The sequence below is a fragment of the Pleurodeles waltl genome, chromosome 4_2, assembly GCF_031143425.1.
Source record: "Pleurodeles waltl isolate 20211129_DDA chromosome 4_2, aPleWal1.hap1.20221129, whole genome shotgun sequence".
NCBI classification, from domain to species: Eukaryota; Metazoa; Chordata; class Amphibia; order Caudata; family Salamandridae; genus Pleurodeles; species Pleurodeles waltl.
In genome coordinates this window covers 34,653,113-34,679,479 of record NC_090443.1, presented here as the reverse complement: position 1 = coordinate 34,679,479, position 26,367 = coordinate 34,653,113, and the positions used below count along the sequence as shown (strand labels likewise).

The 26,367-nt window shown below is 43.9% G+C and overlaps 1 protein-coding gene across 1 annotated transcript in view; it reads right to left on the bottom strand.

Moving 5' to 3' along the window:
• Nucleotides 1-16,010: 16,010 nt before the first annotated feature.
• CCNT1 (cyclin T1) overlaps nt 16,011-26,367 on the bottom strand; it is a 118,195-nt gene continuing 107,838 nt past the window's right edge. Inside the window, exon 9 of the mRNA XM_069230505.1 lies at nt 16,011-24,835. Coding sequence (XP_069086606.1) covers nt 23,531-24,835 — 1,305 coding nt within the window. The 3' untranslated portion in view covers nt 16,011-23,530. The remainder of the gene's footprint in view (nt 24,836-26,367) is intronic.

The following is a 26,367-nucleotide window of genomic DNA, read 5'->3' as shown; positions in this document are numbered from 1 at the left end:
TGTCCACTTTTAAAACAGCTTATTGTGTTTTATGTAAAAAGTATACATGCTAATGTAATGATTCCAAGTTCCTAAAGTACTTACCTGCAATACCTTTCAAATGAGATATTACATGTAGAATTTGAACCTGTGGTTCTTAAAATAAACTATGAAAATATATTTTTCTATAACAAAACCTATTGGCTGGATTTGTCTCTGAGTGTGTGTTCCTCATTTATTGCCTGTGTGTATGTACAACAAATGCTTAACACTACTCCTTTGATAAGCCTACTGCTCGACCACACTACCACAAAATAGAGCATTAGTATCATCTCTTTTTGCCACTATCGTACCTCTAAGGGGAACCCTTGGACTCTGTGCATACTATTCCTTACTTTGAAATAGTGCATACAGAGCCAACTTCCTACAGTAAGTGACATTTTCCGTTCGATGGCATGTGTAGCTACAGATACACATGCTGTGCATAGACTAATAAGCAGTTATCTCCCCAAAAGCGGTGGTTCAGCCTGTAGGAGTTGAAGTAGTTTGAAATAATGTTCTTAGTACAGCTTGACCTACTGTTGCTTGTTGTGCAGTTAACACATCTACACAGTAGTGCTTGGTAAATGTATGAGGCGTAGACCATGTTGCTGCCTTACATATTTTGTTCATTGGAATATTTCCTAGAAAGGCCATGGTAGAACCTTTCTTTCTGGTTGAGTGTGCCTTTGGTGTAATAGGCAGTTCTCTTTTAGCTTTAAGATGGCATGTTTGAATGCACTTAACTATCCATCTAGCAATGCCTTGTTTTGAAATTGGATTTCCTGTATGAGGTTTTTGAAAGGCGATAAATAGTTGTTTTGTCTTTCAAATTAGTTTTGTTCTGTCAATGTAGTACATTAGTGCTCTTTTGATGTCTAATGTATGTAGTGCTCTTTCAGCTACAGAATCTGGCTGTGGGAAGAACACTGGTAATTCTACCGTTTGATTTAAGTAGAACGGTGAGATTACTTTTGGTAAAAATTTTGGATTGGTCCGTAGAACAACTTTATTTTTGTGTATTTGAATAAATGGTTCTTGAATGGTAAATGCTTGAATTTCACTCACTCTTCTTAGAGATGTGATGGCAATTAAAAATGCAACTTTCCACGTTAAGTATTGCATTTCACAAGAGTGCATGGGCTCAAAAGGTGGACCCATGAGTCGTGTTAAGACAATGTTGAGGTTCCATGAAGGAACCGGTGGTGTTCTTGGTGGTATAATTCTCTTTAGGCCTTCCATAAACGCTTTTATGACTGGTATCCTAAATAATGAAGTTGAGTGCGTAATTTGCAGGTAAGCTGAAATTGCCGTAAGATGTATTTTAATGGAAGAGAAAGCTAGTTTAGATTTCTGCAAGTGTAGTAAGTATCCTACTATCTCTTTTGCAGATGCGTGTAAAGGTTGGATTTGATTATTCTGGCAGTAATAAACAAATCTTTTCCACTTATTTGCATAACAGTGTCCAGTGGTAGGTTTTCTAGCCTGTTTTATGACCTCCATACATTCTTGTGTGAGATCTAAGTGCCCGAATTCTAGGATTTCAGGAGCCAAATTGCTAGATTCAGCGATGCTAGATTTGGATGTCTGATTTGTTGTTTGTGTTGTGTTAACAGATCTGGTCTGTTTGGCAGTTTGATATGCGGTACTACTGAAAGGTCTAGTAGTGTTGTGTACCAAGGTTGCCTTGCCCATGTTGGTGCTATTAGTATGAGTTTGAGTTTGTTTTGACTCAACTTGTTTACTAGATATGGAAGAAGTGGGAGAGGGGGAAAAGCGTACGCAAATATCCCTGACCAGTTCATCCATAGTGCATTGCCCTGAGACTGATGTTGTGGGTACCTGGATGCGAAGTTTAGGCATTTTGAGTTTTCTTTTGTTGCAAATAGATCTATTTGTGGCGTTCCCCACATTCTGAAGTAAGTGTTCAGTATTTGGGGGTGAATTTCCCATTCGTGGATCTGTTGGTGATCCCGAGAGAGATTGTCTGCTAACTGATTCTGAATCCCTGGAATAAATTGTGCTATTAGGCGAATGTGGTTGTGAATCGCCCAATGCCATATTTTTTGTGTTAGGAGACACAACTGTGTCGAGTGTGTTCCTCCCTGTTTGTTTAGGTAATACATTGTTGTCATGTTGTCTGTTTTGACAAGAGTGTATTTGTGGGTTATTATGGGTTGAAATGCTTTCAGAGCTAGAAATACCGCTAACAGTTCTAAGTGGTTTATATGAAACTGACTTTGCTGAATGTCCCATTTTCCTTGGATGCTGTGCTGATTGAGGTGTGCTCCCCACCCGGTCATGGATGCATCTGTCGTTATTACGTATTGTGGCACTGGGTCTTGAAAAGGCCGCCCTTGGTTTAAATTTATACTGTTCCACCATTGAAGCGAGATGTATGTTTGGCGGTCTATCAACACCAGATCTAGAAGTTGACCCTGTGCCTGTGACCACTGTGATGCTAGGCACTGTTGTAAGGGCCGCATGTGCAACCTTGCGTTTGGGACAATGGCTATGCATGAGGACATCATGCCTAGGAGTTTCATTACTAATTTGACTTGTATCTTTTGGTTTGGATACATGGCTTGTATGACATTTTGGAATGTTTGGACTCTTTGTGGACTTGGAGTGGCAATTCCTTTTACTGTGTTGATTGTTGCTCCTAGGTATTGCTGTGTTTGACACGGCAGAAGGTGTGACTTTGAGTAATTGATTGAGAAACCTAGTTTGTGTAGGGTTTCTATGATGTAATTTGTGTGTTGTGAACACTGTTTTTGCGTGTTGGTTTTGATTAACCAATCATCTAGGTACGGGAACACATGTATTTGCTGCCTTCTGATATGTGCAGCTACTACTGCTAGACATTTTGTAAAAACTCTTGGCGCAGTTGTTATTCCGAATGGCAACACTTTGAATTGGTAATGTATCCCTTGGAATACAAACCTTAGGTACTTCCTGTGTGAAGGATGTATTGGTATATGGAAATATGCATCCTTTAGATCCAGTGTTGTCATGTAGTCTTGTTGTTTGAGCAGTGGGATTACTTCTTGTAATGTAACCATGTGAAAATAGTCTGATTTGATGTATGTATTTAATATTCTGAGATCTAGTATAGGTCTTAGTGTTTTGTCTTTTTGGGGTATCAGAAAGTACAGTGAGTAAACTCCTGTGTTTAGTTCTTGTTTTGGTACTAATTCTATTGCTTCTTTTTGGAGCAATGCTTGAACTTCTAATCCTAGAAGATTTATATGTTGTTTCGACATACTGTGTGTTTTCGGTGGGACTGTTGGAGGGAATTCGCGAAATTCTATGCAATAACCATGCTGGATAATTGCTAGTACCCAAGTATCTGTTGTTATTTCCTCCCAATGTTTGTAAAATTGGCTTAATCTTCCCCCCACAGGTGTTATGTGATGGGGATGTGTGACTTGTGAGTCACTGCTTATTTTGAGGACTTTTGGGGCTTTGGAATTTTCCTCTACCTCTTTGGAATTGTCCCCCTCTATATTGCCCCCGAAAACTTCCCCGCTGATATTGGCTTTGGTAAGTGGGCCTTGTTTGTGATGTTGTGGTTTCTGTAGGTTGTCCTCGAAACCCTCCCCTAAAAGGTGTTTTGCGAAAGGTGCCTCTGCTCTGCGGGGAGTAGAGTGCGCCCATGGCTTTTGCCGTATCAGTGTCTTTTTTGAGTTTCTCAATAGCAGTGTCGACTTCCGGCCCAAACAACTGCTTTTGATTAAATGGCATATTTAGCACGGCTTGTTGAATTTCCGGCTTGAAACCTGACGTGCGGAGCCATGCGTGCCTTCTTATTGTTATTGTTATTGCAGTATTTACTGTCCTTGCAGCTGTATCTGCTGCATCCATTGAAGACCGTATCTGATTATTAGAGATACTTTGTCCTTCTTCCACCACTTGTTGTGCTCTTTTTTGGAACTCCTTGGGTAAGTGTTCTATCAAATGTTGCATCTCATCCCAGTGAGCTCTGTCATATATTGCCAAAAGCGCTTGTGAATTGGCAATGCGCCATTGGTTTGCTGCTTGTGCTGCAACCCTTTTGCCCGCAGCATCAAATTTGCGACTCTCTTTGTCTGGAGGTGGTGCGTCTCCCGAAGTATGAGAGTTTGCTCTCTTACGAGCTGTCCTGACAACTACTGAGTCTGGAGTTAACTGCGTTGTAATATAAACAGGATCTGTTGGCGTGGCTTGTACTTTTTCTCCACCCTTGGAGTTATGGCTCGGCCGTTAACAGGATCCTGAAAGATTTGTTTTGAATGTTTTAGCATTCCTGGGAGCATAGGTAGTCTTTGGTACTGGCTATGAGTGGAGGTTAGCGTGTTAAACAAGAAGTCATCCTCAATTGGTTCTGAATGCAAGGTAATGTTATGGAAAGCAGATGCCCTTGCGATCACCTGTGTGCAAGATGTACTGTCCTCAGGAGGGGACGGCCTGGTAGGGTACGAGTCTGGGCTGTTGTCCGATACTGGAGCATCGTAAAGGTCCCATGCATCGGGATCATCTTGACTCATGGCAGTATGAGTCGGTGAGTGCATCAGTGGAGGAGTTGCTACTGGTGATGTGTGCACTGATGGTGGCGGAGAAGGTGGTGGAGTTGTTTTCTTTGCCACCTTTGCCTGTGGCTCCTTGTCCTTTTCGTGAAAGGCAAGTTTTCTTTTTGTTTTAATTGGAGGAAGAGTGGTTATCTTCCCTGTGTCTTGATGAATGTGGAGCCTCCTTTGAGTATAGTCTGGCTCTACAGCTTGAAGTTCCTCTCCAAATCTATGTTTTTTCATTTGTGAGGCTGTAAGGAAATGCCTCCTTGGCATGGTTGCCCCCTGACTTTTTGCCTTTGCTGATGCTATGTTTACAATTGAAAGTGTGCTGAGGCCTGCTAACCAGGCCCCAGCACCAGTGTTCTTTCCCTAACCTGTACTTTTGTATCCACAATTGGCAGACCCTGGCATCCAGATAAGTCCCTTGTAACTGGTACTTCTAGTACCAAGGGCCCTGATGCCAAGGAAGGTCTCTAAGGGCTGCAGCATGTCTTATGCCACCCTGGAGACCTCTCACTCAGCACAGACACACTGCTTGCCAGCTTGTGTGTGCTAGTGAGGACAAAACGAGTAAGTCGACATGGCACTCCCCTCAGGGTGCCATGCCAGCCTCTCACTGCCTATGCAGTATAGGTAAGACACCCCTCTAGCAGGCCTTACAGCCCTAAGGCAGGGTGCACTATACCATAGGTGAGGGTACCAGTGCATGAGCATGGTACCCCTACAGTGTCTAAACAAAACCTTAGACATTGTAAGTGCAGGGTAGCCATAAGAGTATATGGTCTGGGAGTCTGTCGAACACGAACTCCACAGCACCATAATGGCTACACTGAAAACTGGGAAGTTTGGTATCAAACTTCTCAGCACAATAAATGCACACTGATGCCAGTGTACATTTTATTGTAAAATACACCCCAGAGGGCACCTTAGAGGTGCCCCCTGAAACTTAACCGACTGTCTGTGTAGGCTGACTAGTTCCAGCAGCCTGCCACACCAGAGACATGTTGCTGGCCCCATGGGGAGAGTGCCTTTGTCACTCTGAGGCCAGTAACAAAGCCTGCACTGGGTGGAGATGCTAACACCTCCCCCAGGCAGGAGCTGTGACACCTGGCGGTGAGCCTCAAAGGCTCACCCCTTTGTCACAGCCCAGCAGGGCACTCCAGCTTAGTGGAGTTGCCCGCCCCCTCCGGCCACGGCCCCCACTTTTGGCGGCAAGGCTGGAGGGAACAAAGAAAGCAACAAGGAGGAGTCACTGGCCAGTCAGGACAGCCCCTAAGGTGTCCTGAGCTGAAGTGACTCTAACTTTTAGAAATCCTCCATCTTGCAGATGGAGGATTCCCCCAATAGGGTTAGGATTGTGACCCCCTCCCCTTGGGAGGAGGCACAAAGAGGGTGTACCCACCCTCAGGGCTAGTAGCCATTGGCTACTAACCCCCCAGACCTAAACACGCCCTTAAATTTAGTATTTAAGGGCTACCCTGAACCCTAGAAAATTAGATTCCTGCAACTACAAGAAGAAGGACTGCCTAGCTGAAAAACCCCTGCAGAGGAAGACCAGAAGACGACAACTGCCTTGGCTCCAGAAACTCACCGGCCTGTCTCCTGCCTTCCAAAGATCCTGCTCCAGCGACGCCTTCCAAAGGGACCAGCGACCTCGACATCCTCTGAGGACTGCCCCTGCTTCGAAAAGACAAGAAACTCCCGAGGACAGCGGACCTGCTCCAAGAAAGGCTGCAACTTTGTTTCCAGCAGCCTTGAAAGAACCCTGCAAGCTCCCCGCAAGAAGCGTGAGACTTGCAACACTGCACCCGGCGACCCCGACTCGGCTGGTGGAGATCCAACACCTCAGGAGGGACCCCAGGACTACTCTAAGACTGTGAGTACCAAAACCTGTCCCCCCTGAGCTCCCACAGCGCCGCCTGCAGAGGGAATCCCGAGGCTTCCCCTGACCGCGACTCTTTGAATCCTAAGTCCCGACGCCTGGGAGAGACCCTGCACCCGCAGCCCCCAGGACCTGAAGGACCGAACTTTCACTGGAGAAGTGACCCCCAGGAGTCCCTCTCCCTTGCCCAAGTGGAGGTTTCCCCGAGGAACCCCCCCCCTTGCCTGCCTGCAGCGCTGAAGAGATCCCGAGATCTCTCATAGACTAACATTGCGAACCCGACGCTTGTCTCTACACTGCACCCGGCCGCCCCCGCGCCGCTGAGGGTGAAATTTCTGTGTGGGCTTGTGTCCCCCCCGGTGCCCTACAAAACCCCCCTGGTCTGCCCTCCGAAGACGCGGGTACTTACCTGCAAGCAGACCGGAACCGGGGCACCCCCTTCTCTCCATTCTAGCCTATGCGTTTTGGGCACCACTTTGAACTCTGCACCTGACCGGCCCTGAGCTGCTGGTGTGGTGACTTTGGGGTTGCTCTGAACCCCCAACGGTGGGCTACCTTGGACCAAGAACTGAACCCTGTAAGTGTCTTACTTACCTGGTAAAACTAACAAAAACTTACCTCCCCCAGGAACTGTGAAAATTGCACTAAGTGTCCACTTTTGAAATAGCTATTTGTGAATAACTTGAAAAGTATACATGCAATTGAAATGATTCAAAGTTCCTAATGTACTTACCTGCAATACCTTTCAAACAAGATATTACATGTTAAATTTGAACCTGTGGTTCTTAAAATAAACTAAGAAAAGATATTTTTCTATAACCAAACCTATTGGCTGGATTTGTCTCTGAGTGTGTGTACCTCATTTATTGTCTATGTGTATGTACAACAAATGCTTAACACTACTCCTTGGATAAGCCTACTGCTCGACCACACTACCACAAAATAGAGCATTAGTATTATCTATTTTTACCACTATTTTACCTCTAAGGGGAACCCTTGGACTCTGTGCATGCTATTCCTTACTTTGAAATAGCACATACAGAGCCAACTTCCTACAGAGGCTAATCCTTGTTCCTCTGTATAGGAACCTGTTCTCGGCTCCGAGGCTGGATGTTTCGGAACAAAAACTTTTTCGGAGGTCTTTTTAGGCTTCGAAGAAACCTTTGTCATTTTCGGCGTGGTGGTGTCTCGGTGTCGAATTTGTTCGGTGCCAAAATTTCTCAGAGCCGATGTCTCGGGTCCGAGATTGCTGTGTGGCGGTATCTCGACCGGAGTCGGATGACTTCGACACCAGCGTGCCCTTTTTCGGTGCCTTGGCTCGGTCACCGCTTTTTTGGGTTAAGCCATGGCCTGTTGGCGGTGGCGTCCCCTGGGCTTTTGTTGACTTCTCGTGAGTCTTATGTTTCGACGTCTTACTCACGGTTTTCGGCGTTTCTTCAGCCTCGAGCTCTTCCGAGTCCGATTCGTGGATAGAGAAAGCTTCCTCTTCTTCCTCGAAACGCTCTTGTTATGTCAACGTCGACGCCATCTGCAGTCTTCTGGCTCTTCGGTCTCTTAACGTCTTTCTGGACCGAAACGCTCGACAGGCCTCACAAGTATCTTCCTTGTGCTCTGGGGACAAGCACAAGTTACAGACCAGATGCTGATCCGTATACGGATACTTGTTATGGCATTTTGGACAGAAGCGGAATGGGGTCCGTTCCATCAGCCTTGAAATCACACGTGGCCGGGCCGACCAGGCCCCGACAGGGGATCGAAAAAATCCCGAATGGCCACCGGAACTCTCCTTTAAATTCGTGTCGATCTGTTGTAACTAACCCGATACCGAACGCAAACAATACCGACGTTTTTTCAGAGATTCTAACTAACTTTCCGACCCGAAACACGGAGCGAAAAGGAACACGTCCGAACCCGATGGCGGAAAAAAAACAATCTAAGATGGAGTCGACGCCCATGCGCAATGGAGTCGAAATGGGAGGAGTCCCTCGGTCTCGTGACTCGAAAAGACTTCTTCGAAGAAAAACAACTTGTAACACTCCGAGCCCAACACCAGATGGCGGGATGTGCACAGCATGTGTATCTGCAGCTACACATGCCATCGAACATATATATATACAGTCCATTGTAGTTTTTTCTTAATAGATAGAGATGATCCATGTTAGAGGTCATTGGCATTATCCAGTTTGGACAGTACAAGAGAGATAGTAGCCTGCACCTTGTGTGGAAATCCGAGGTGAGGGAAGATGCGTTGCAGAGTCTTCAATGTGATGAAGCTTGTTTGTGCTAATTTGTCCACTTGTGCATTCATTGTTAACTTGGAGTTCATGGTAATTCCAAGCTTTCTAACTTCCTCGGATAATTGAGAAGGTGGTCCGAGATCGTCAGGCCAGGCACATAGTGGGTCATAATTTTTTCCAGTCACCACATATGGGTATTTCCATTTTGGAGGCATTTAGTTTGAGATGGTTTCAAGTCATCCACTGATCAACGGCTCTGAGGCAACTGAAGATTTGTGAGTTTTTAATGTCTTTGGGGCATTCCAATTTAAGTAGTATTTGTGCGACATCCGCATAGTTGTAGCATGTGAGTTGAAAATCATTGATCAGTTCTGGTAATGATGATATGTTATGTTGAAAAGCAAAGGTGAGATGATTGATCCTTGGGGGACCCCTGCTTTTGAGAGGATTGGATGAGAAGGGGGGGATAATAGATAATATAAGTTCTGTTTTGAAGGTAGGATGTAATCCAGTTGAGAGCAGTCCCTTGTATGCCAGCTTCGTGGAGTCTTTGAATTTGGGTGTCAAAGTAAACAGTATAAAAGGCAGCCGAGAGGTCCAAGAGAAGTAGTGCAGAAACTCCATTACGGTCGACTGGGTTTTCAGTGCCGACTCAGTGCCTCTTCCTGGGCGGAATCCAGTTCGGTAGTCTGAAAGTATGTAATTGTCTTCAATGAATTGTGACATCTGGGTGAATGCTGCTCTTTCTATCAGTTTGCCCAGGAAAGGTTCATTTGTGATTGGTCTGTAGCTGTTGGGGTCCTGCGGGTCTAGGTTTGTTTCCTTTAATAACGGACGGATGTATGCCTTTTTCAGGTCTTCAGGAAAAGTTCCTGTAGTTAAACAGTTGTTGATGATTCTTCTTACAGGTGCAGCAGCAGAAGTACATAAAAGAATGTTCTTGAAGATGTGTGGTAGACAAGGGTCAGAAGGGCATCCATAAATTCACCTTGTGATATTTGTTTGAAGGGCTGTAGAGGCTGGGTTGGTTTATTCTTAGAGGGGATTTTAGGAAAGGGGTTGATGCTGATGGTTTTCTTCTGTTTTAAATAGGAGTCCAATGTGTCTGCCTTGGTTGTGTAATGAGTTGTCAGTTTGTTTGTGAAATCTTGAGTAGTGATATGACTTCCTTCCATGCATTTAGGTTTTCGGAATTCATTGAGAATTTTATAAAATTCTTTGGGTGCAGATTCAGCATTTTGAATTCTGTCTGAGTAGTACCTTTTTTTTTTTTTTTTTTAGCTTTTTTGATTGATGCTTTTTATATTCTGTTAGTTTGTCTTGAATGTTGTTTGTTTTGAGCCAGGTCTGCTGCAACCTTCTGATATGTTGCTTTATCTTTTTAAGTTCTGTGTTTCTCCAAGGTGTTGGTTTTCTTTTGTCCTGTTTAGTTTTTCTGAGTGGTATTAGGATATCAAAAGCTTCCTGTAGCCACTCATAAAATTTTGGAACAGAATTAATTGTATCTAGATCTGTGTTGGCTGTTAGTTGTGTTTTTAAGTCATCAAAACTGAGTTTGCTCCATGGACGATAGGTGCATGTATGTAAGTAGTTGTGGGGAGTGTTGATTTGTGATTTTATGTCGGAAAGTTATCAAATGGTGGTCTGACCATGTGATTGGCGTGATGCTATAAACGGTAACTAGTTCAGGCTTAGCAAAAATAACATCTAGGATGTGTCCAGCGATGCGTGTTGGATTGTGTACAATCTAATGTAGGTTCAATGCGACTAGGCCAGTGGTGATAGCTTTTGGATGGGGCATATTGGGTTTGTCAAACCAAATATTTAGGTCCCCAAGAATGCATAGGTTTTAGTATAATGTAATAAGGTTTGAGACTGTATCTAGAAAAGCGTCTGGGAATGTTGAGTTGTTAGGTGGAGGTCTGTAAAGGAGGAGACAGTAACAGGAGGAAGCTGGAGTAGGGTGGTATCTGGTGAGGATGGCTTCACAACCTTGTACGGAAATGTCTGTTATACTGAGATTTATTGCTTGTTTGAATATAATAGCTAGTCCACCTCCTCTCTTGCCTATATGTTTTTTTTGTGATGGTTTGATAACCCCAGAGGAATGTCTTATTGCAACACTGGGGCCATGTCATCTCCCAACCATGATTCTGATATGAATAGTAAGTCAGGTTGTGTGTCTGTGAGCAGGTCGTAGATGTGGTGCTTGTTGTTTTTAGAGTGATGGAGCATGTATGAGCTGGCAGTTTAAAAAAAAGTGTATTAGTGGCGGTGTTGTTTTGTTTAGGCGAAGGATGAGCAGTATATTTTGAGCTTGTAGCAGGGGTGTTGTAAGTTGTATAACTGTGAGCGTCACAATAGTCCTGTTTTTCAATATATATGTTCCTCTTCCAGCAGGTGTAGGATGCATTTTGTTGGGTCTGTGTGTCGGTGGTGGACTTGGTGGCTGAGAGAGACACGAAGAGTGTAATTTCTTTAGTAGGGTAGCCTTATTATTTAATAGACAAGGGGATGTGAAGCTGTCAAGAGTGGCATGTTGTTTATTTTGTTTGCATCTGTTTAGTGTGGAAGGAGTATGGGTTAGGGGTGGTGGAGGAGCATGTGGATCATAATGTAAGGCTCCAAATTGTGCAATGGATGAGAGGCAGGTGAATTAATGTTGCTGTGTTTGGGTGCTTCTGGTAGATATTTGTGAAGAGTGAGAATGTAGGGCTAAAGATTGGTCAGGATTTGTATTCTTTGTGTAGTCATGAGGGTGGGAGTGGGTGTGACGGAAAGTATAATGAAAGTTGGTGTTATTTTGATTTGCTGATGTGTGTGGTCTGTATGGTTTTTATGGAATAGTGGGAGGGGATATTGATGTAGTGGTTTTCTGTGAAGGATCTGTATGTGAGTTAGTGCTGGTGAGTGGTATTAGAGTATTACAGGGGTGTTGATGTGTTTTGGAGATGAGTGTATGATGTGTGTAAGAGGGGATGGATGTGTGTCAGGGGAGTTTGTGTTAGTTGTGATGACTGGAACAGGTAATATTTGTGATGGAGTGTGAGGATTGTATGGTTGTGTGTAATTGGTGAAGAGACGGGAAGGGTGTTTGAAGATGGTGTATTAGAAGGCTGGGTTTAGGTATTGTCATGCTAAAAGGGGCCCTATGTGGAGCAAATAGAGGACAGTGCTGTTGGTTTGTATGAACAGGGAGTGTGTATCTGGATGGCTGAAAGTAATGTATAATGTGGCTTTGTGTTGTGTGGGCAATGGCAGGTTGTGTTAGTGGGAATGGACAGAGTTGTGTTTGCAATGAGAATGAAGGTGTTTTATTGTTGTAGTTGTGGTGGATATGTTTAAAGGTTTGGTATATGGCGTTTTGTGTTGGTTGATGAGACATTAGAATCTGTATGAGGTCAGTTTGTGATCCAGGGAGTTAGATGTCTTTGTTAATTATATGTTTGCATGTTGATGGATGTGTAGAGTAAGTTCCTTTCTAATAAATGAAGAACTGAGCAGCATTTCTGGCCCTACCAGTCCTGAACAGGCAACTGCCCTTGTCCTCCCTGCCCTTTGCTACGACGCCCAGGGTGAGATGCCCCTGAGCCCAAGGCTTAAATAGCCATACTGGCCAATAGAAACCTAGTCCTAATCCTAACCAATCAGAGTTGTAACCCTAAATCGCACAACCAATGGGAGACCCAACCCTATTCACCAATCATACCCCTATTCCTGACAACCAATCACAACCCCAATCCTAAAACCAGAAACCAATAAGAATCTCAACCCTAGTACCAATCACAACCCCAACCCTAAAATCCAGGAGCCAATAGGAATCTCAACCCTAGTACCAATCACAAACCCAATCCTAAAAACCAGGAGCCAATAGGAATATCAACCCTAATACCAATCACAACCCCAACCCTAAAATCCAAGAGCCAATAGGAATCTCAACCCCAGCAACCTATCACAACACCATATGCAACAACCAATAGAAACCTATATAAGGACCACAATAACTGAAGCCCCAGCCCCTGTGGGAAGGGAGGAGGGAGCTGCTGATCTATTCAGAATCTCCTTGGATACAGACAGGTTGAATCCACACTTCCAAGCCAGCAGAGCCTACGTTCCAGGTAAGGGAGAGATTGTTAGAGTCTATGCATTTGATAAAACTGTGGTCAAGTATTCCCATCGAAAAATGAAAACACATGACTGATGTGAGTTTATTCATAAATGTATATAGGGAACTGCACTAATTGGAGTGGGCCAAGTGCGGGGGTTATGGCAGAAACTGCCCCCGAAGGGAGCACATTAACAGCCGCCAGGGACCTGGAAATTACCTGTTCAAGCTGCCTACGTGGCAAAACAACAAAGGGATGGGCATCTCGCTCTCCCCTCAGGGGGGGAAGAAAAAACACGCAAAGGCTGGCACGAAGGCATCGGGCCCAGCAAGGACTCTTTTTAAACACCCCAATGGGGGGGACAACACCGCACTCGAAGCTGGGGAACAGGGGATTAAAAGGACGGTGCTGCCCCTACAGAAGGTACATTGTGGGGCAGGGGCAGCGCATAGAAATTTTGAGACTCACCCACCCACACCAGAACAGCACCATTGTCGCAAGGCTAAGAGGGCATGCACGCAGCAGTAAAAGAGATATGTTGGTTGATAAAGAGGCACACCGGAGGACGGTGTGCTGGAGAAAGGCCACTTACCTGGGGATTTATTCATAAATGTATATGGGGAATTGCAGTAATTGGAGTGCTTGCACTTCCTCTTGCACCAGTTTGGTGGTCTTGGCTGTGTGGTGGAATACTGGATGGGGTGGTAGGAAACACCAGGCAATATCCGTTGACAACAACTGAAAGAACTCACTTGTAAAAGTTATATCTTCCCATGGGGAAGATATATAACCTTATTCCTCCCATAACATGTTGTGCAAATGGGGGAATGTATGGAAGATCATTGCTTGAGGCAGAGGAGCGATTACCATGTGCACCTATGAGCTTACTGCAGCTGTTGCCCCAGGAGCCTCTCCTGGAAAATGTCTTTGGAGTCTGGCCCCCTGGAGGGACTTCTGCAGTTGGTACAAAGGGTATGTGAAGAGGCCTCTGACTTAACCCAATCTCTCACCTGTTGATGTCAAAACCCTCACCTACCTTTCTAGGTGTGAATAAATTCATCTTTTCTAGCACTGAGTCCACATGAGGCTTAATAAGGTATTCTGCATAGAAATGAACACTAGTAAGGTGGTGCTGCACTTCGGGTTGAAATCCTGAGGCTCGCATCCAAGTGTGTATTTGAAGGAGAATGCCTGTGTTGGCTTCTCTGGAGGAAGTATCAGATCTTTCCAGGGCGCCCCCAGGGTTGGTTTCAGAGATTAATTTCCCTTCATAAAAGAGCTTTCTTCCTGTACGCTTCTGTCAGATGTCATACAAAGTTGCTCCATCTCTTCCCAGTGGTACCTGTTGCACCGTGACAATTGCTCCACTGAATTGGTGATACTCCACTGAGTGACAGCCCTACTAGCTACTGCTAGTAGTGCCAATTCACCTATTGTCCTTACTGTAACACCACAAATAATCAGACGACCCATGCCTACTGATATATATGGGGCACTCTGACACAGCCTTGTTTTTTTTTCTACCCTTGGTGTTACCAGTCTGTTCTTAGCAAGGCCCCTAAAGTTTTCTATCAAGCATTTGAGCATGGTCTCTAGCATCAGCATGTACTACATACAGTACACAGTTTTGGAGAGGGTTTTTATAAGAATTTCCTCCAATTTCTCCCCCAAATGGAGTTTCATTTTATGGTGGTGGGCAGCATGCTGGATGACTAAGTGATATGAGGTGGTTTCATCCAGTGTGGATGGCTTGACCGAGTAGCGCTACAAAGAGAGGTCTTCTTGTGGATCTACACAATAGTCATGCCACTAGATGTCTCTTGTCTGTTGAGGCTGGCTCCTTGTAACGGCCTGGGAGATCTACAGTTGATTCTGGGTCTATATGAGCAGTACGGGAAGGTGAGCGTGACTGTGTTAGTGGTGGGCTATCCTCTTTAGGACGATGCTTGTTTTTAGGAAATGGAAATTACCTCCTCAAATTGAGCTTACTCTTCTTAGTATGTGGTTGACCAAGCGGCGTAAGCTGGGGGACATGGTAAAATCTGCCCTATAACTGGGTCAGTGTGGATTCTCCACGGCACAACATTAGTCTGTGTGATCTGGTCTACTGATGGTGTAGATTCACTCTGCATCAAGGCAGATTTCAAAATGGTTTAAAAGTTTTTTTGACCTTGGTTCCGTGGTGGAACACAGAACCACAATGGCATCTCGTAAGATTTGAAGGCTTGGTGTTGAGGCTTCTCTGGAGAAGAGACAAACTTTCAGGGGCCAGACAGCTCTTGAACAGTAGTTGCTGCTGTTGCGGCCTTTTCAGCAGTGGCTCAAAGCATTACTCTTTGGGGCATTCCATTCAAGGTTGAACACCTGGGGGAAATTTCTGATTATGCAAGCAGAGGTGCAGTCTTTGTCCTGGGCATGGGCTGTACTGGGGTTTCCGGAGAAAGTGGGAACAATTGGAAGGTATTCTGGACTATGGTGCCCTTCGCCTTCTGTAATACCGAGGGTGCCTCACCTTTCACCATCCAAATATATGCATTCAACATCAACCGCAGCCATTGACGTTACATACCATAGTGAACCCACTGGCGCGCCCTCCGGTGTCAAATGTTCTTGTTCCTGAAGGCCAGGCAGGTGGAATAGTTTGATTCCTCCTGGTCCATATATGCAGAGGTTGCAGACTTGATGTTAGTCTAACCCCTGAACTTCCAATTGAAGTCAGAACACAATTGGAAGGGTGTGTTCTTCATAACTGAGAAGGAGTCATTTTCATACCACAGATCCTTGACAGTTTTGGCTTGGTACAGCCCTGATACAGTCAGTAGTGGTACATCGTTTGTCTTGTGCATAGCAGTTTTGGAGTCAGGTGTCAAGCAGTGCAACAGTCTTGGAGGTCCAAAAGGTAAGCCTGAATCGGACGGTGGGAAAAAACAATCTATTGTGGAGTCTATGTGATGGTGCATTGTAGGTTTCCTGGGACGAATCACAAGTCACCCTGAAGCCAAAACCACTACTTTTGAAAAAAACAAAACTTGCAGTGCCCATACCCCAACACTCAGTGGCAGGAGTATGCAAATCACATGCTGCAAGCACGCTTCTCCAAATTAAATAAAACCTATCATGGCTACCATCAGTAAAAAACAATTTGTTATAATTGGTTTGTCTAGAAAATACACAAGAATGAATGCATCACATACTGAAGAGATAACAGGACACTACATGAGGTATTGTTTCACCTTTAATGCATATTCAGTACGATGATAAATACAGATAGAAACATTCTTAGTAGCAAGATATCAAACATCCAAAATCTAGAATATAAAATTATACATCTTTCCTGACACAGAGCAAAGAGCCCTTGCTAGAACGTATAACACTGATGCCTGGAGCCTGAAAGGATGCTAGGAGAAGGGGACTGTACACAGCATTAACCAGGCCTACTTTTCAGCAGCTCTCACCCCCAAATAAACATTACAGGCACCACAAGGGTTCCTTGTCACTGCAAGGAAATCCCTGAGAGGGTCCGTGCGGCCCAAACATTGCTCTCTTTGGTTTCACAACTACAAATATATTTTATTATTTTTAGTTCATGGCAACTTTTCAGCACAGAACACAAATTGCACACTGTCCAGTTGATGAATGGAACCAGACACAATCCTTGCTGCCCAAAGGCATTAGATGGCAATTGCTTGAAATACACGAATTTCCACATATTCCCCGCTAAAGCAAGGTAACATGTGCAACACAGCCACCCAGCAGACCCGAATCCCAGAGAGGCAGGCATAACAAGAAGCCCATAATATGGTCAAGTTATGGGCAAAGGCTTTTTTTTGTCTTTGACACAGTCATGGCCATCAATGGCCTAGGCAGTGTGTGTGCCAATAACACACCACTGTTTTCTACCATTCTGGAGTACATGCTGATTTTTGGGACAGCAATCACTAAACACTGATTACATTTAATGCAAACATGAAGCATGCCCATTGTAGTTACTTTCTCATCATTTCCTTGTTGAAATCCCCAAAACATTTGAGACCAAATTATTTCTCTAACAAACATGTTACATAACTCTGGTTTCCTTTACTAAGTGTATGCAAACTGCCACCTCGGTACTGCAAGCAAGCTTAAGGAATACAGTTCTTTATTTCCTTACTTGAGCCAATGATGAATACTGTGTAATAGATTACGTTTTGGACTAACAGACAAGAATTTATAATGTATTGCCTTTAAGAAACAATATCCCGCAGCCCTATCTGGGCAGCACATCCAAAGACCAGCCTAGGTGACAGGAAAGCAGCCACAGCATATGTTCCTTATTTTTGACTACTAAGTCTCAGGACGGACCATACACAATGTCAGTAAAAAAAGGGCTCCCAGGCCGTAAAGAAATTAAATTAAGGTTATGGAGGTTTGCATTAAAAGTCACCTAACAGAAATAACATGAAGCAATTTGACATCGCTCTCCCATGGCCATGTATTTCAGCAGGGTGATGGAAAGGAAGACCTGGAAGTGTATCTTATCTGTGGTCACACCTATATTGAGTTACATTTAAAAAAACATACTGGCACACAGAAGTAGACACACATCTTAGCTGAGCACTGAGCAGAGGTTATTTATGGTAAACATGGTGGTTACCATGCTCGCCTACACAGTTCACTTCTTGCGACTTCCTGCCAGCACTTTACTTGGCTGGATGATTTGCTTCTGTAAAGAATAGTGGGAAAGACATCAGCATTAAGCACATTTTATAGTTGATTCATAGCCGGACTTCGAAGGGCTGTACATCTACACTGAACTGATTTAAAAATTAAATGGTCAGAGGATCAACCAAAGAAGCACCGAGGCCTACCGCATTTACTGGCTGCGTACGTGTAATGAGTCAGAGGTGGCCTGGTCAATAGTAGGACTGCTATTCAAGGCTGGTTGAGCGCTGCATTCAAGTATCCATATTGTAGTAAGAACAAGGAGGAATAAAGACTGATTGAACCATGTATTCACTTTTTTTTTCTAACCTCCCCTCAGTTTTCCAATTGGGAACTCCTTCCATAGGATTGTTCCAGATGCTTCAGTGACTCAAGGCCTTAGCAGCAGAAGCCAAAGAGTGGGGAAACTATGCCAACTTCCACATTCCAGCCCTCCCCCCCTTTTCTCCAAATCAAGTTCTGTTTTTAAAAGGTGACTTTCACAGTTTTCAAAATAAATCTAGGATCTTTCTCTTTTTCACATTAAATACATTTACTTGTACAAAGGCTTCTGACCCTTATTCCATACATTTGATATGCTTGCGAATTTCACATACAGCAGTATAAGCAGCAGCACATATTTATTCCAATGGGGGAATTTATTTGGGGTGGATTCCCCAAAAGAATAATTTGTTCAAGTGAGAATAAAAATAGAGAAGGTAAGTGGTGTTTTTCGTTCACATCCACCAGTTACCAGATGCTTCAATTTCTTACTGTGTTGTCAAGAACAGGTTAGTAGTACCACAAAATAGGGTGTTGTTACTGGGGAAAATATAAAGAGGATCTTCTGCGATCACTCTTCTTACACCTATCTGTGAGTACTTTAGGGCTTACCTATCTGCGAGTACCCTAGGCCACGTGAGAGATGATCACTTGACGTACTAGCTTTGATTGGAATCTACCTGTAAGAAGAAAAGGGATGTTTGCTACCCCTCAAATTGTAATTTTTGGATTCAATACAATTGTCCCTCCATTCGAATTCAGCAGTAGTGGTATGGCTAAAGGAAGCCTCACACACTGCTGAGAGACTAGACCCAGGCCCCCTGCACCATTAACTGTCTGGTCAATTAACCTGTATTCGACTGGTGTTTTGCCAGATGTTAGGGCGCTATATTCTTTTTGGCTGCAGAGCTTTCAACTTTGACTATTTATATCCTGTACCATGAATTTTGTTAATTGCTGTAACTAGGAAGCAGCAAAGGTCGCTTCCTGAACTTGGTCTCCACTGCAATGTGCTGACTTAATTAGTACTGCAGATTTTCAAACTGATATATAGTCTAGAGACTATCCACTACAGGGTATTAAAAACAAACAGATCGAAGCATTTGTTTTGTTTAACGCAGGTGAAGAATGACACTTCCAACTCTAACTCCACCAGTCCATGATCTTATCCTTAATGCACCTCCACTGCATTAACTTTCTTCCAAACATCTTTTAAACCTTTCCATATTCTGTTTTCCAAAGCATTGTTTTCGTTGCAAGTTCTATAGGACATGAATGTAAAGCATTTTTTCCAATTGTCTCCATTCTCACAGAAGAAATTAATTCCATTGCACATGCAGCTCAATGCATTCTACTCAACATTCACAACAGTTGAATCGAATAGCTGCAAAAGAGATACCAAAATGTGTACAGAGCCCTTCATTTGCGGAGTGTGATTCTGTGGTGGCAAAGAGGTTGCTCTGAAACAACCCAGCACCAGTCCCTCCAAAACCTTTACAAAGGATAACAGTGTCTCATGTGGTATAGAAGAAAGAGTTGTCAAATGTGTTTTAAAAGGTTCTGGAAGATTAGGCCACAATCAGGTGAACAATTCTGTTACCTTAAGCGCTTTAGGGCTGTCATTTATGGTGGCAGTGCTACATAGAAGACAATTCTCAGTTGCCACCAAGGCATCCCCAACTGATAAAGAAGGAAGATTAATAATGCAGCGAGGGAAACATTTTATTAGTCATTCGCTCTACCTCTGCATGGAACAAATTTCCAGTCCTTCATGGCTTGGTAAAAACTTGTTTTTATATATAGCGCTTCATCGCACTATTGCTGTTTCTTCCACTGTAAATAACAAGTGCTGCTATCACCAGTTTAATAATTTTCAGTTCATCAGCCTTGAAAAATGGAAAGGCTGAAGTGGATTTAAGCTCATGAGCTGCAGGTCATACCAAATTTCAGTAGTAAGTGCTTACGTTTCTAGGTCTTCTTGTACTTTTCAGAGTTGGTAAGAAATTTGAAAAGGATATTAAACGTTGAAGCAGTTCAAATATTACAATCCACTCTTGCTAAAGAAAAGTTTGCACAGTGTGGCTAATAGCTTAGCATAATTTGAGCACCACATGACCAATCAGGCAGCAGGAGCAGAGGACTTTAGGGGATTCCCTAGGAAGATAAAGCTGGCTTATATTTTTGTATTGCATTAAAAAAGTTTAAGACAGTGTCTTACACATTGAATTTTAAATAACGGTACATTAAGACCTAATCAAAGAAGAACTGTTGTCACAGCAAATCGGAACCAAACACTGATTTTGACACGGCCCTATCGTAAACATGCTTACCTCAAGCTCTTGCATTTTCTTCTGAGAATTACAGAGAAGCTCAATTATCACACACACAACAGGTTTCGTATTTAAGGAATGTTGCGGTATAAAAGAAAAAACAAGACAAATTTTCTGCCACGTAGGATTTTCAAGTGCAAACTGGACCCTGAAAAGCAAAAGTGACCATCTGACTTTTTGTAGTACCCACTGAGGTACAAAATGAGCGACAGCACCATCTCTAAAGTACTTTGCAGAAAAAAATTATTATTTCATTAAAAAAAAAAAAAAAACTAGGCAAAAAAATGAGGGACTGGCCCTGAATAACTTGCTTTGTTATATTATTCCTTTTCTGTTTGAAAAAATAAAATAGAACCTTTAAAAGCAGATTTAAAAAAGTAGAGATAATAGTAAAAACGATATGTTGCCTAGAACATATGTCTGTGGAAAATTCAGAAATATAGAGGTAAACAAGCTGAATTTGTAAAAGTTTATCTGTGAATTGGAGTCATACATAAACACTTAACTTCCTGCTGTTACGCCCTCCTTATTTCCTAACCGTTTTCCTCTTATACGAAGTTGTGTCTGATAATTTACAGTAGGATAGCCATAATATAACGTTCCGTGATAACGTATGGGAAAAATATTTCATTTTAGATTCTTTGACGCAAACGTGTGGCTCAATCATAGAGTTCTACAAATTCAGGCAATTTGTCTCAAACAAGCGCTTCATGCTCAGGAAATCTTTGAGGGCACTGGGATGCAAGAATAAGTACAACATATTTGCTGTCGTTGCTTCATTATTCTTACTGCTTTGGGCCCTTCAGACTTAACGACCATCCCTCCTCTCCTCACTCAACTCTATCTTGGCAATCTTATAGCACCATACTGGGTGAAAAAAAGAGTGCTAAACTGCAGGGCTTATGCTGAGTGAGGAGGCAGAGCCTTGGAGTAAGCAGAGTTTTCAACGTACCAGCATCGGCCGCTTACCTTTCTCAGCTCTTGAAATAGGGAGCTGCTCTGGTACTGGATGGCTTGATTTAGATTTCCTGTATGACAGCATACAGAATGTAAATGATCGTTTGGTGCTTGATTGCCATGTATTTTTACATAACACTTAAAAATACATCTGGGCAGCAGCCCCGGAATTGAGCTTCTCGTGGTAGCAGGCAAGTTCGAGTGGAAAGGATACAGGTAGGGGACAGGAATATCGTTGCATCTTTACATGGAAAACAGAGTACATTTCAAGAATGAGCTAAACGGAAATCATAAAAAAATCAAATTTTTAATTTGCATCTATTGGAGGTGGTGAAAGACAAAACTGAGACAGGAAGCTCCCAACATCTTGGGGACGGTGCTCGTGAAATTCACATTTAAGGATGATCACTTTGCAGAAGATAATCTGTGCAAAGATGGATATAACGGGTTCAGACGAGTCAATATTGATCTGGAGCCAACATGTCCCCGCTCGGCCATGTTGTTTCCTTCAGAGTGCATACAGGATAGATATGCCATTTCAGCAAAAACGTTGTTTATGTGCAGTTTAGTTTTGTGTACATAAACAAACACAAGGCTTCGGTATGGCATGTTAAGGAAACCGATCGAGCCAGAGTTCACGCTGCGAGGATTCTCACCCAGCTGACCCCAGGAAAATGGCTTGGTTCTGCTGCCCCTTAAACTTCTGTAGCACCACAAGCCATTAAACACTAGCACCCGCGGCTCTCTGCTCTACAGTGACAGGATGTGTAGGAAAACATGTTAAACACCCCTGATGTCGACCAATAGGTTTTGTTGTTTTATACACGAACACTCCTATTTGATGCAACTTTGGTGATTATAAACAATAATGAATGTTATTCACTTATGTCACAGGCATCTGCATCACAACGCTACCAAAATATATTTTAGGCCACCACTGGAGTGTGCAGCTGGCATCACTAACACACCAGCAGAGATGCTAGAGAGCGCTTCTGGGTCGCAAGAGTGTGAAATACAGGACACTGCACTCAACCAAAGCTCCTACCAGTCACCCCTGAGTTGAAGGAATGCTCAAGTTCACAACACCTCACACATGTAAAGCAGGCGGTCCCTCTGTTCCCTCTTTAGCACCTCTCGAGGCATGAGTTGTGGCAAGCTGATTGCAAGGTGCGGATCTTTCAAGACGGATTTGGGTTGGAGGTAGCAACATCTACACAGCACTAATACATGCTTACCATAACGGAAATTAGAAGCGGGTGTCCCGCAAATTCTACCATGAGGCTCTCAGGCAAAGAGGAGGTGGCCAAGTGGTGAGAGAACAGAGTGGGTCGCCTGGGAGTCTACTCCTAGACTCCCACAGGCCAGTGATTGCCCCACGCGAAGGGGCACCACAGGGCCAATGGTGGGATAATGGAAGGAATTTAAAATAAGTTACTTTCACTTCACGCCCCAACTTCCTTGCTCTGTATGTGTGGTCTTTGGGCCTACTGATCCACTCGAGTTAGACAATAAGCAGTTCCCCCATAGTCAGTTCTTACGGGCTCTTCCATGCTGGGTGCAGTCTCTCAATCCTGTGTTTGTTGCATAGTTCCAGAATGTGGCACAAAGAGCAGCCAGCCCACACAAGGTCTCTCACAGAGAGGCAGGGATTAGATCTGACGTAATGTACAGTATTTCTGGGGATGCAAACACATCTTTACCTTTCTAAGAGAACAATGAATGGGTACAACCCTTGTAGACTGAAGAGATTCTTTTTTACATTGCATTTAAGAAAAGTCTTTTTAAGGTTTTTTTTTTTCAAAACATTTAAAATATTTAAAAATCCCCACTGACGAATAAAAAATTATTCCAAGGTGCAGAGTCATGATCTTTCCGATCAAAACAAGTAAAAGAGGATTGAGTGCACAAGAAAAATGTAGGGCTAAAGGGGACAGGGACGAAGGAATGGAGAAAGGTGGGAAAGGAAACTTCTGGAATAGGAAGTGAGAGGTGAAGAGATGGGGAGCGCAAGTAGTTGGATGCAGATGAAAGCGTGAGGATAACTGAGAAGTAGATTAAAGTCTGGTGGGGACAAGAAAAGATAAAGATTTGAGATAGGGGTGGAGAAAGGGCAGTTGGACTTCTGGAGGAGGGGAGAAGCCTCAAAAACTGTAGGCAAGGAAGCTGAGGGACACCAAGAAGAGAAAGGATGAAAGCGAGGCAGCGAAGCACGGGTAGGTATAGTGATGGGTTAATAGGCATGGGGGAGTGGTGAAGGAGGACTCACTCCCCTGAGTATTCCTTTATAGTTAAAAAAGCAGTGGAGACAGGGCTAATGAGGGGCAATAAGTCAGACAGTGGAACCTGGATGAAGCAGTCTCAATTTTAAACACAATATCAAGTCACTCTTCTGAGACAGTGGTGACAAACTCGGTTGGTTGTCTTCCCAGCAAGGATTTCACACTGGTCTAAAAGACCAAATTTGTAAAAACTTAGTGGGAGCAGTGACTTATTTAGGAAGAGGAGGTAGGGGAGGTGGGGGGTCCGCAGGCAGTGGTGGTGGCCGTAGCTTGTCTATGTTCCCAGGTCTAGAGCTTCCACCTGGACGAGCACTGCGATGGTCACCCAGGCTAGTAACAAACTGGAAAGCAGGGGGCTGGGTGGGCTGCACCCCCTGAGCACTCAGCAAGGAATGCAGCAAATTGACAGTGTCCTGGTAAGCAACAGGTTGACTAGTATTGTGACCATTGGCACCCAGGTGGCCCCGATCTGATCTCCCATGACTGCTCCGAGATTTGTAACTGGCCTGCTGGATGGTGAGATTTGCTGCGTCCAAGCTGTGCCCAGGAGCTAGACCTGGGAAGGGATATGTCCCACTGGAAGATTTAGTGCTTTTGCTTGACTTTGCGGGCTGGTCATGACCTGTTCCATCGTCTGGATGTGGTCTTTTTCTAGACAAGGATGAGGAGCTGGAGCTCTTGTGGGATGAGCTAGGCTGACTCCCATGCTTAGAGTCACTGCTGTGTTTGCTGCTGCTCCTTGCTGATGAAGAGTGCGCATGTTTGTGGGAATGGTGGTTGTGGTGGTGGTGATGATGATGATGGTTGGACGAGCTGCTCTTATGCTTGTCTTTGCTCTTACTTTCATCAGAGGAGCTGTGCCGCTCTGATGAAGGAACCTTGATACGCAGTTTTATCTCCTCTGGCTTGGGCTGGCCTTTTTCACCTCCAGCTCCTGAAGCAGGCAGGCGGACCTTTAGTGCAGATTTGTCTGGGCGCTCGGCTTCCACCCGCTCTGGGTTCTCAGCAACAGGGAGCTTAAGAATGATGGGAGATGGCTGAGCTTGGCGTTCTTTTTGCTGCTGTGCTAGCAGACTCTGTGCTGCATGTGCATACTGCTCCTTCACGCTGGCGCCCATCTTTTCCACCTGGCGCTTCTGTGCTGCCAGCTCCTCCGCATGCTTGGCTCTATACTCCTTCAGGGACACTTTGGAGGAAGGAAGACTCTTGGCACTCTGCTTTAGTGAGGCGCCTGGCACACCATCCGTCAGCTGCGTTTGGATGGAGGCAGACGAGGAATCCTGTTTAGAAGGCCAGGGCTGCTGCAAGACTGACCCTTCGCTAGAAGTGGCTAGGTTTGAAGCGGGGAATGATGGTTGTAACCCCGCTGGAGCTGCTGACATATTCATGATCCCAGCCATAGTACAATCTGATGAACTGCGAGAAATCATATTGAGAATGGTCCGCTCTGACATGCCACCATCATCCTCTTCTTCTTCCTCACCAGTCTTTGGCTTCTTTGCTGCTTGGCTGGCCTGGAATGAAAAAGGCAGAGTTAATATTTGCAGCGCTCTCCCTCTGCGTGCATCACTTCCTGGAAGAGGGCAGTGTGAAAAGCTTGCACCAGTGGGCAGTCTGTGAAAAAGGGAAAAGTGAGCAGTGAGGGGGGTGTGGCAAGGAGATTAAATGATTTCCTCAGAATCACACAATGTTTGGACAGGTGCCAAAGAGCCCAGGTGTTTATTTGAGACTCAGTAACTTAACTACTGAACCATACATTTTAACCTACAATTTAGCTTGGTCATTCATAAAGCCTATAGCACAACTTTTCTCATCCTACTCTTTTTGATGTAACAAATATCTCTTGCCAACGTTCCTCATTTTTAAATGTAAAGACTAAAGTAGTAATGAGGCTTGTTTTTGTTACATAGATGTGACTGTGGCTAGATTGTATACTTTCTCCAGCATTTAAATCATGTACATAAAAATAGCTCGTTAAAATAAATGGCAGTTACATTTCTCCATTTTTTATTTCTAATATTTCTCAATTCTGTCATTTACTTCTGCCTTGATTTTGTCATCCTATTTGCACTTTCTCTCAGTCCCTGTGCTGAGGCTCATCTACTTTGGTCGCTGCAACTTGCTTTACCCAATCTGATTTCCCGTGCACTCTTTCTCTCTCTATTTTTCCGTCTCATATTTTCCTTGTACTATTATGCCGGTTTCTTGTGTCTTTTCCTTTGTGCTGTCTCTCAATGTTTTTGACTTAGCTCTTTCAGTCTCTGATGTTCCTTCTTTGGCTTCTCCTTTCTAGGCACTTGTTTTCATTGCTGAGGCCAATTCACTCTCATTCCTAGTGTTACCTGTCTCATCTGTACTATCTTACTCACCGCATAGTATTAGCTTCCATTGTGGAGTCTATTATTACTTGTTTCGCTTGTCCCTATAGTAGGTTTTACTCCTCGTTCTCTGACTTCTTGTTGTTTTCCGTTTCCTTCCTTGTTCTGATCCTCCCCTTTCTTCTCATGTTTTTGCTTCCCTTTTCCTCACCACTCGTTCCATGTAGTTTGTTTCCCTTCGCTACCACACTGTTTTCCTTGCTGTGTTGTTCTAGTTCCATTTTTCTTCTCATTCTCCTGTCCCTCCCGTTTGTCATACGATCTTGTTTTATGTTCTCTCCCGTTTATGGCTTTGTTTCATTCTTTTGATCTCACCCTCTCGCTGTATCACTCTCCCTCAATCACACACTATTTATGAAGAACACTATGCTCATCTGTCCACAGGCATATTACATGTATACTACATCCACAAAACTTCACAGTACAACTTATTACAATCAAGATAAAACCTTAAAGAAACTAAAAAGAAACCGTTATTAGATTTGCACCACTTAAATAATTGTACAAGGTGGAGAACTTGTGACAGCACTGTGCGGAAAACAGTGGATTAACTAATTCTCACAATTTTTTATTTCCCTTGGTTTTGACAATGCGAGCTGTGCTGTACCATCGAATTACATATGGGAAATGTTTTACTTTGTTATCTATATGTTAAACAGACACAAGGC